Genomic DNA, 10,552 nt, shown 5'->3' with positions numbered 1-10,552 from the left:
AAGGGATGAGCTACAGTAGAGTGGCTCCGAGCCACTCTACTGTAGCTCATCCCTTATAGGAATGGAGAGATGGTGTGTGTAGAATTGGTTGCCATGGATAAGGATGGTGTTCTTCAAGGTGTCATATTTCTTGGATCAATTCAATATGAAGCCTTGAAAAGAGTTTATGATACAAGAGTAAGCAAATTTGTATTTTTTATTTTCATAAGAAAATTTTTTTATTATGCATATAAATGTTTACCTTATAGGTCTTTGCATACAGAAACTGGGAAATTGTGTAAGACTTGTCATTTTTTAAGTAAAGAGAAAATTATCTATTAACTCTTATGTGTGTGGGTGAGGGTCAAAATATGCAAATCACAATTGTCAGATGTTATGTTTCCCAATTGTCAATTAAAGGCATTTACTTATACTTCTTAATAGTATAAATATATACTGTGTTGTTGTTGTTTGGCTTAGGATTCTTCTACAGTGGGTGTTTGTGACTTGTTGGTGATAAATTAAAAAATAAACGAACAGCACTCACTCCACTTATTTTCAAAGTAATGCATATATATTCAAAACTAGTTAAATGTATGTACAACAAATTCTTTAAACTACAGAGATCATAGGCTTATCATAAACACAATATAATTCTCTAGTTTTTTGTCAAAAATCCTCTTAGGCCTATTCAATTGCTTTAGAATTTCAGTTGACAAGCCACACTAATTTTCTCTATTACTATCACTAAATTATCCGAGTATAGTTCATTTGCATTATCATCTGTTCTTTTCTGTCTCTGTATTTCTGAGAATCATCTGTCTCTTTGTCAAAGTTCACTGTGGCTAGTTCAATTACTATAGAATTCTCTTTGATGAAATAAACTATTTTTCTGATCTCTTTCAACACCTTTAGTCTCACTCTAACATATCATCCATTAGGCCTATATTAATTGTTAGGCCTTCCTATTCTACGACAATTGGTTTTGTACTTAACTTTTCTTTGGCCGAATTACTTCTCGTAACTTTACTTTTCATCTGCTCTGTCTGTCTAATTTTCCTGCTAATCTCATACTATTTACATGTTTATTACTTAATTGTTTGCTTGCTATATCCTCAACATCAGTAAATTTCATGCAACGTTTGATAATCTTGACATAAGTGAGTTACAAACACAACTCTTACCAATTTATGTAACTAAACTTGTCATAACATTTATTTCAAAATAAGATATAAAATGATAAGCTTCAGCTGGAAATTGTCATGGAGATTTGTTTGAGAATATAGTGAACATTTATAGTTTCTGTGTAACTAAATTCTCTATATGTAATGTGTTGCAATGGGAGAATATATGCATAGACTAAGACATAACCCCCACTAAGCACATATAAAATTGTACTAGTTGAAAAGTGGCCTTTTAAAATAAAACACAGACATCTGAAACATTGCTTTAAATAAACCTTTGTGTCTCTTATTATTTTGCTCCCAAGTAGCACAGTGGTATGTCTGTGGACTTACAATGCTAGGAATCGTGTTTTAATACCCGTGGTGGGCAGAGCACAGATAGCCCACTGTATAGCTTTGTGCTTAATTTCAAACAAATATTATTATCCTACAGATGTGTGTAATAAAATTTAATATTATGTGTAATGATTTTTTTTAACTCCTTTACTTCATACATAATAGAGATGTTGGCTCCCTAAAGACACCAATTGCATATTGTACAAAGTATTGAGTATCTACATGCTACAGACATCTAACGTTCATTGGCTAGTAATTTCTGTTTCACCCTGTTCTTAAGTTTTTAAAAAAATGCCACATATATATGTAAGAAAGCAAACTTCAAGGGATAATGATAACATCATTTACACTAGAATTATGATATTTTTAGCTTATGTAAAATATAGAAGCAAATTGTCTTTTCAATACCTCTATGAATGATCTTTGCAGTACCTTATTTAGTATTCTACAGAAATTTTGGGTACAATATACCAAGCAGTTTTTGTTGTAGATTGGTAAAAGAATAATAATAATAATAATTACAAATGGGTCATTTTAAGTGGATCTTTTTTTTTTCCTTGAAAATCTAACATGCATGCTTTTTTTTGCATTTTTATATATGTACAGCCTTATTAGTCAGTATTAAAGGTTTTAAAATGTTGTTTGAACTGAATTTTACTGTGTAAGGTGCTTTTGCCTGAGCATTCTATTACAGTTTTGTGATCCCTATTATCATGTTCATGATAAATTAACTAAAATGTAAAAATTAGAAACTTATTAAGTTAAATAAGGAACTTAAAAGGAAAATAATTAAATAATAAATTTATCCATGAGATATGTATGCAGGCTGCTCATTTGTTATGTATTTTGATGCCTGCTCTGTTTACCACAACTTGAACTGGTCCTTTCCAGTTATTTATTGCTTTGTTATGCTAGTTTAGTACTTAGGTATTGCTCAAAGAGCAATAAAACAATAAAATTAAATTATTGCATATGTGAACATGTTAGAGGCCTAAACCACATAATATAAATAATTGTAATTGTCTTTTAAAATCTGCAGTCATTCTAGAAAAAAAAATGTACTTTTGATTTTATTTTGTATTTTTCAACTTTTGGTACAGATGATTTTGCTACAGTTACTCTTAGGCTAGAGAAAATAAGAGATAAAGTGTAAAGTTCTACTGAAAAAACTTATATTCATAAAGAAGGTTCTGGAGGTTGTTATATAAAAATATGAAAACATTAAGATGAAAAAAGTGTTTATATTCATAAATGAAAATAACCTTGTACTCAGACTAGTCAAAGTTTGAGTCGGACTGACTTTGCAAATTAAGAGACAAATTTTTAGTAAAAACACTTCATTCAAAATTTGGTTTTCTGTGTACAACAGACTTTTCATCTTTATTAAAAACTTCCCAAATTTTGAAATTCTACATGTTGTAAATTCGAAATTACACTTAATATTAATTCTTCAATATTGGACCAACCTCATGCACATACAGTTAAGGCTAACTTAAAGTGTGCATAGTGAACTTGTGGTTTCAAACCAGTGTTTATTTCAATCACAAGGAAGTTAAAGACTGTTTATGTTGCATTTTATAAATTTTGAAGTAGGAGTTACAAAAAGAAATTATCATGTAATTTAATGAACAGACAACTAAGAATGAAATTGACCTTTGTTATTTTTGATTATCTTATATTTTGTCATAGCAAAATTCATATGCTATTAGATAAATTTTCAGTAGTTTAAGACTGACAGGTACCGTGGAGTATAATGTCATTATTTGTGTTATATTGCTTGTTTTGTTTTGTCCAGGCTAGCATAACAATGAGAATGGCTCAAAGAATGTTTACAGGTTGGTATCAAGGCCATCAGAGAATGGAATTTGTACGAATGAGAGGCCCACAAGGTAACGGTCATGCTGAAATGGCAGTTACAAGGGTGAAGGGAACAGGTGCTGATACACATACATCAGAACCAGGTTTTTCATTAACAGAAAACTATAACTACAATGATTTAGAGGTGAGTTGAAAGCATGTGAAATATTCAGTAATAGAAATGATTTTAGAAACACACTAGTGATATGCTTACAGAAGTCACAAAGAATGAGTAATGGTAACTAGATAATAATGGTACAAAACATAGAATACCCAAGTGAATAAGTAAAACAATGCACTAGTATTTTGTATGTGAACTTTTTGTTTTACACAGAACATTACACCTTGTTTTCATGCTGTCATACCATTTAGAAATGTACAATTGTTCCTGTATTATTCTTCACAATACAACCAAATTTCGGTCACCCTTAGATCATCTCTGTTTTTACATAAGCCCATGCAATTTCAAGAATGTTCATATTGAGATTTTGCGCAAGCCATACTCTGTTTGTGAGTGTCCTATTAGCCCTCTTGTGTAATAAAGATATTTCTCCATCACATTTACTACCTGCTTATGATCATTGTCTTGATGGAAGATGAATGCTTTGCAGAAGGAGTTAGGTTGATGTTCCAGAATTAGTGGCATGATGGATTAGAATTAGCTTTTACTTGTCAGCAGTCCTGATGTCATTGATTTTGTGTAGATCATTGACACAATTTGTTGATATACAGCCTTTAACTTGTACTGATCTCCCCCACCACCACCAAATTTCACCATAAATGTTGTGCATTGACTTTGATACCATTCTGTTCTCTGCTATCGAAGAAACTGTCTTTGACTGTTCCAAATAATTTGAACTTGGATTCATTTGGTTACCTCTTTCAAGCAATAGTTTTCAAACAGCTACACTTCCACTGAGATCATGTTAAACTGATGTTTATCTTACTGCTCTCAAGGTCACATTCACACCTGTACTTACAAGAACATTGGCAAGGTCTGTACTTGACCATCATCTATCTAACAGAGAACATACCTTGGTGAACTTAACATGATTTTTTTGAAGTTTCGAATTTCTGACCTGACCACTTCTATTATTATCAGTGCCAGTTTAACCCTTTCTGGACTGGTGAGCACCTTTCAAGTGCACACCTGTGAATTTCAGAATTAAATTAAAAATAATAATTCTTACTCTGTTTCAAAAACTTTTCTCAAAAACGTATTAAAATTGATATTTTTCATTTTCTAACATTTATTTTAGTGTAATTTGCAGAAGAAAAAAAAACGTTACCCATTCAAAATACAGTTAACGAAGTCCTGTCTCTCACATGATTTTGCTTTTTTTGCTGATGTTCTCTGTGTTTCACAAAATGTTTTTGTGTTAAATATGTAGTTGTTTGAATGTTATGTCAATTTCTGAATATGACAAGACATTGGGTAAATCTTAATAGGCTTTGAGAGTCTGGCAGTGACAGCAAGTTATTTCAGTGATTCAAGTCTTTATTTATTGAGTATTATTGTTAGGTTTATTGTATTCAAGCAACACATAACTAAAATAACTTATGATTTATTGAAAATGGTTTGTATTTATTAGATATAAATTTATTTTGACCAAGAATACTTTTAACAAAAATATTTTTACCTAAGCTTACATGATACCATTTTGAAAGGTATATCAATAGGTATTTGTCAGTTTATGGATGTATTTTATGATTTCCTAGAAGTGGTAACTACTTCAATCAGCAAAATATAGTATCAAAAGAAATATGTTAATGAATATCGGTCAAGTTGAAATTGACTTAATATATAAAATGGAACTTCCTAATCAACAATAACAAAAAAATGTGAATTAAAAGATGAAAGGACATATTTTTAATGTCTTCTTAAAACAGTGTCTCACAACAATTTATTTGAAATTTAATGAGATATAAGATGATGGAGAAACTGAATAAAATTATATTAATTTGAAAAGCCAAAACTAGATCCTATTCAGTAAATCTGTCTTTAGTTTCATGCAATATGTTTAACCCTGTCTGCACACGTCACGAGGTTTTAGTGACATACATTCAACATTTTATTAATCTACTTTTATGTTATTCCAAGTATTATACCATAAAATCTTAACTAATAATCCACATTTTAATAGTATGTAAGTTTTAAGTACTTAATTTTATACGGCAATATTTCTAAAAATCGTGAATTTCTCCTCGTATGATAAATTTTCTCTATTTTATCCACCACCCCTCCAAAAAGTATGAAATTACACATATATGACTCACTGTAAAATCGTCATTGCTCAGACAAACCATAACTTTTATAGCCTTCAATTTTGTTTGGTTACAGAGCTATCAAATCCTTCTTACCACACCCAACTGTCATATCCTCTCTTTGTTAATAGTTTTCTCATATATTTAATACTATATTATCTATAACCAATAGAAAACAAGGGTTTACATTTGTCAAATGACATACTGTATAACGTTATTTTCTGAAGAGAGAATTGTCGATTTCACCATTAGTACAAGTTTTGTACCCATGAAAAAGATAACGACTAGCTTGTAACTTGTAACAGCTCTTGTCACATAGTTAGAAAGCTAGAAAAATTGTGATAGTTAAGGAAAATTGTCTATTCATTGCATGTTATTATTCTTTGTTCTTTGATGCATTATTTAATTAAATAAAGATTACTTAGTGCATTTCTACCATTAGTATGAAAAAAAGTAGGCTTAAGTGTTATAGACAATTAACGGCAAGAAACAAGAAGATTCAGGTAAATACTTTATTTCATCTTTTTCATGTTTATTCTCTCTTTATTATTATAAAAGTAAATAAAATGTAAAAATAGGGAACTCTTTAGGTTAGTTAAGGTTATATTAGGTAAAATAAATAATAATAATATAATAAAAATCTTTCATGAGGCACACATGCAAGCAGCTCATGGGTAATGTAATTTGATAGCATAACGTGAGCTGCACATTCCCCAAGTGATTTACAACTTGAATAGTAGTTAGACATGGTTCAAAAGGCAATAAAACAATAAAATTTAATTATAGATAGATGTATACTGTTACAAGTTTAAACCTACTTTGGATAAACGAAGGTAGTTTCATGTTACACTTTGAAGTCATTCTAGAAAGAAAAAAAGGGTAATTTAGATTTTTGTGATGGTTATGAGGTTGGTCAAATTGATTAACATTGTATAGAGTTATGGTAGAGAAAATAACAGATAAAGAATAAAGTTTTAGGGAAAACAAATATTTGAACTGTATTTAGCAGGTTTGAGAGAATACACAAATCAAATCTGAGATTTTTGAGATGAAGAAAAGTATTTTAATCTTAACATGAAAATAACTTTACATATGGACTATTCAAAACATATACTCAATATATTCATGGATATACCTTTAGTAAAAATATTTCATTAAAAAAAAGATTTTTTGTGCACAAAATACTAATAATGTATACTAAAAGTCTGCCAAATTTTGTGAAAATACACACAATGTATTAAAAGCTATAGTATTGAAACTATATACAACTAAAAATGGTCCCATGGTCAGTTCCTGAGACCGATCCTGTATTGAGAGAGTTAATTATATGTACCTGCAGGAGAATCCATATCTTCAAAGAAGGATGTCTGATCCCAGTTCAAATCTGAACACTTTTGTTCGTGGTTGGAGAACCAAAGAAATCAAAAGGTCCCTGTCAGAGAGAGAAGGAGTTGGTTCTTTTGATAATGGAGGCAATGAGATTGAAGCAGGGGATCTGCGAGATGGTAGGATATTAAAATAAATTATTGTATGAGTCACAGAAACATAACTGTTTTTTATTTGAAGCACAAAATCTACAAAATGGTACCGAACTAAAAACCGTTTATCATTCTTCCAAATTTAACTTTTATTTGTCATTTTAAACTTCTTAAACTTATTTATTTCTGATATTCTCCTTTATGATACCATCTTGAACAAAGAAATTTATTTTAAAAATTTCCTTATCTCAATATTATCTCAATAATTTCCCTACATTTATAAGCACACTCAGCTGAAGCATAGAGAGGGTTGACCAGTGATAAGAGAAACTGTATTTTTATCTAAATACATTTTGTTTCAGGCTATGAACTCCTTTGTTTTTGTATCAAACCCATCACTTAAACATGGCTTCATTCCCTGACATTATGCCTTTATGTATGTGTCCAGTTAGAGAAAGTATTTCTTCCTTGATGTTATTTATTTTTTAATCTTAAAATTGTGAGTTGGTTATGAGGAAATTGCTATATTGGCAGCTTCAAACAACAGATAATCCACTAGTTCAAGTGATGATATAGAACTTTTGTATTAGCTTGGGGTTCAGTATATATATGTGTGTGTGTGACGTGCATAAAAGTTACTGTGAGGAAAATGGTTACATTTTTTTGTATGCATGAGAGGTATTTGTATATATTATCTGTTGAAGCAGGGGATCTAAAGATATTATGTAACTTATACATTATAACTTGCAAAATCATTATTACCTAGAACTTTTTTTGTACAAAACGAAGAACAGTTTGATCCTTCAAGGTTATTTGTGCACACCTACTTCCAAGACAAAGGAAAGTAAAAATTAAACCCAACCTTTATTTTCCATAAAATTATTAACTCCTTTAAAAGGTGCCAGCTTCCAGTACTGTCAGTAAAAACTCATTCCATAAGTCAATCACCCTGTTAGAAAATTAAAACTGTCTTAATAATATTTCTCCAAATCTTAAACTTGTATCTTATTCTTTTATCTTCAAAGTTCAGCAGGAAGAAATCAAATCCTATATCCTATCAATTCTCTGGATAATATTGTAACATTCAGCAAGATCAGATCTTACCCTTCTATTTTCAAAAGAAAAAATAGATCTTACCCTATCCAAAAAGATAGCCCTTCCATTTTCAAACCATTCCAATAACTTTCTTCAAAACTTTTCCCAATAAATTATTATTCTTTCTTAGATTAGGTGACAAATATTGTGATATGTGTTGAGTGATAATTACCTCTTTTTGACTTGTAATAAATACGTATTTAATCACATCCTACAAAGCATAGCCTTGATGGTTTGAATGACTTATCTACTATGCCAATATCTTTTTATTTAGCCATACTATTGAGAGGTTTCTAATCTGTGTTAAATAGTTCATCCAAATTTTGATAACCTTGATGCATTACTTAACATTATTAAAGGTCATATACCAACTATTCTTCCAATTTATTTTAATAATTTTGAACATAGGACATTAGCATCCTCAATATAGCTAGAAATACCTAAGAGATTATCATCACCAAATTTGAATAACTTACAAATTATTCCCCTATCATTATAATTAATTTAAAAATAAAAGCCCGAGCACCGACATCTGAGGAACACAACTAGTAACAAAAGTTCAATTTGACCTGTAACAATTCAGGTAACAAGTAAAATCCTCAAAAATAATAATAAGGAAAATGTTCCCTTTAGTTAATCCATATTGTCTCTTGTATATCATATTTCACTAAGTGATTTTGCAAAGCTTTTTTTATGAGACTATAGAATCTTCCCATTACAGAAGTAAGAATAACTGGCCTATAGTTTCCTGGCTAACTCTTACCACTCCCTTTAAAGATAGGAGAAACATTAGCAATTTCCTAATTTCAAGCATATTGTATCAAAAATGAGAGATAGGCTCACATATCTGATATTTGACTTACTCTAAAACTCTGAGTAAAACTTTATTTGGTCCTGATTTCTTCCTGTTTTTTTAAATCTCTAAATCATTTTACTTGCTATCAAAAAATTAATACTTATGTTTCAGGTTAATTCCAGTATTTCCAAACGAATGTTTAAAATTAAGAATATTGCTATTATATTGTGTTATAAAACAGAATAAAATAAAACACTTGAAAGCTTGATCATCCCATAATCTTGAGTTAGTTGGTTCTTCTAAACTCATTTTTGATTTCCCAATTTCTCTTCCAACCATATTCCTATCTTTCCTATTGTTTTATAAGTTTTGCATCCTGTGTGTCATTTAAACTTCTTAAACTAATTTATTTCTGATATTCATCTTTATGTTCTTATTAAGCTAATTGGATTTAATCTTATCTGCCTATCCTTTCTTCTTTTGAGAAATATACCAATAAAAGAAATATATTCTTAAAAATTTTCTAATCATTTTCACATTACATTTTTAACTCATTAACCCAATTCACTAATGGTAGATCTTATTTCATGAGCTCAAAATTGACTTTCCGAAAATTAGGAACTAAAATTTAAGTTTTCTTGATCTCAAATGTAGCAAAACATCAAACCTAAGTATATAGTGATCACTCTTCCATAAGTTAACTCTTCATTTGATGGTTGACCCCCTGACCGTTTCATGTAGAAAACTATTACAAATAATTTCAAATAGCTTTTCTCTCTCGCTACTATTATCTTTTATCCTAATCAATGTGTGTCAAATTACATTATTTCATTATTACATGAGTGTGTGTATTAATAACAGCTCTGATCTCATTATACAATTTCTCATGAACATCATCTGTTTGATCAGTTGGCTTTTAACAGTTGGAAATTAGAAGCTTTCTAACTTTGAAACCTCTGAATGTAACACATATAAATTAACCCTCTTGAATATACTTTTGATGTAGCTGTAGCTCATCTCTTATATGACAATAATATCTTGAAACACCTAAAATAATGTTTAAAAAAAGATATATGTATATATATAAGAAAACATTCATGAAGTTTGAAGTATGAAAGTAACAGGTGCACAACATACAGTTTCCCCATCCCTGACAATAATATCTCAGCTCTTTCAGCATGGGCTCAGTCCTGGGACTGACCTCGTAACAATTTTGTGCTTGTTATAGTTTTCATGCTATAACTTTTAAATTAGTAAACATATATTAACAAAATTTGGCAGATTATCAGTAAACATTACAATGCTTTCCTACATAAAATATCAAATCTCTTTCTTAAATCTTAAGGTTTGTTAAGCAATGTTTTTCTCATGCCTTTTTTTTTTTTTTCTTTTTACATGTTGCCTATTTTAAGATTAAAAATACTTTTATGTATCAGAAAATTTTGAAATTTCACATGCGAAATCTTTATAATGACTTTTAGTCTTTACAAAGTGACCTGTCATGGCTATGTTTTAATCGACTAGTATTTTGTAAAATACAGTCACATTTCCATTATCATACA

At 29.8% G+C, this 10,552-nt stretch overlaps 1 protein-coding gene across 1 annotated transcript in view; it reads left to right on the top strand.

Annotated features, from left to right (window-relative positions):
* LOC106467172 (uncharacterized protein KIAA0930 homolog) overlaps nt 1-10,552 on the top strand; it is a 64,106-nt gene that overhangs the window by 40,424 nt on the left and 13,130 nt on the right. The window contains exons 6-8 of the mRNA XM_022395302.1: nt 60-177; nt 3,295-3,501; nt 6,961-7,126. Of these exons, the coding sequence (XP_022251010.1) occupies nt 60-177; nt 3,295-3,501; nt 6,961-7,126 (491 nt within the window). The remainder of the gene's footprint in view (nt 1-59; nt 178-3,294; nt 3,502-6,960; nt 7,127-10,552) is intronic.

The sequence above is a fragment of the Limulus polyphemus genome, unplaced genomic scaffold (genome assembly GCF_000517525.1).
Source record: "Limulus polyphemus unplaced genomic scaffold, Limulus_polyphemus-2.1.2 Scaffold2514, whole genome shotgun sequence".
NCBI lineage: Eukaryota > Metazoa > Arthropoda > Merostomata > Xiphosura > Limulidae > Limulus > Limulus polyphemus.
The sequence above is the reverse complement of the archived record's forward strand: the minus strand, read 5'-3'. Positions and strand labels throughout refer to the sequence as shown.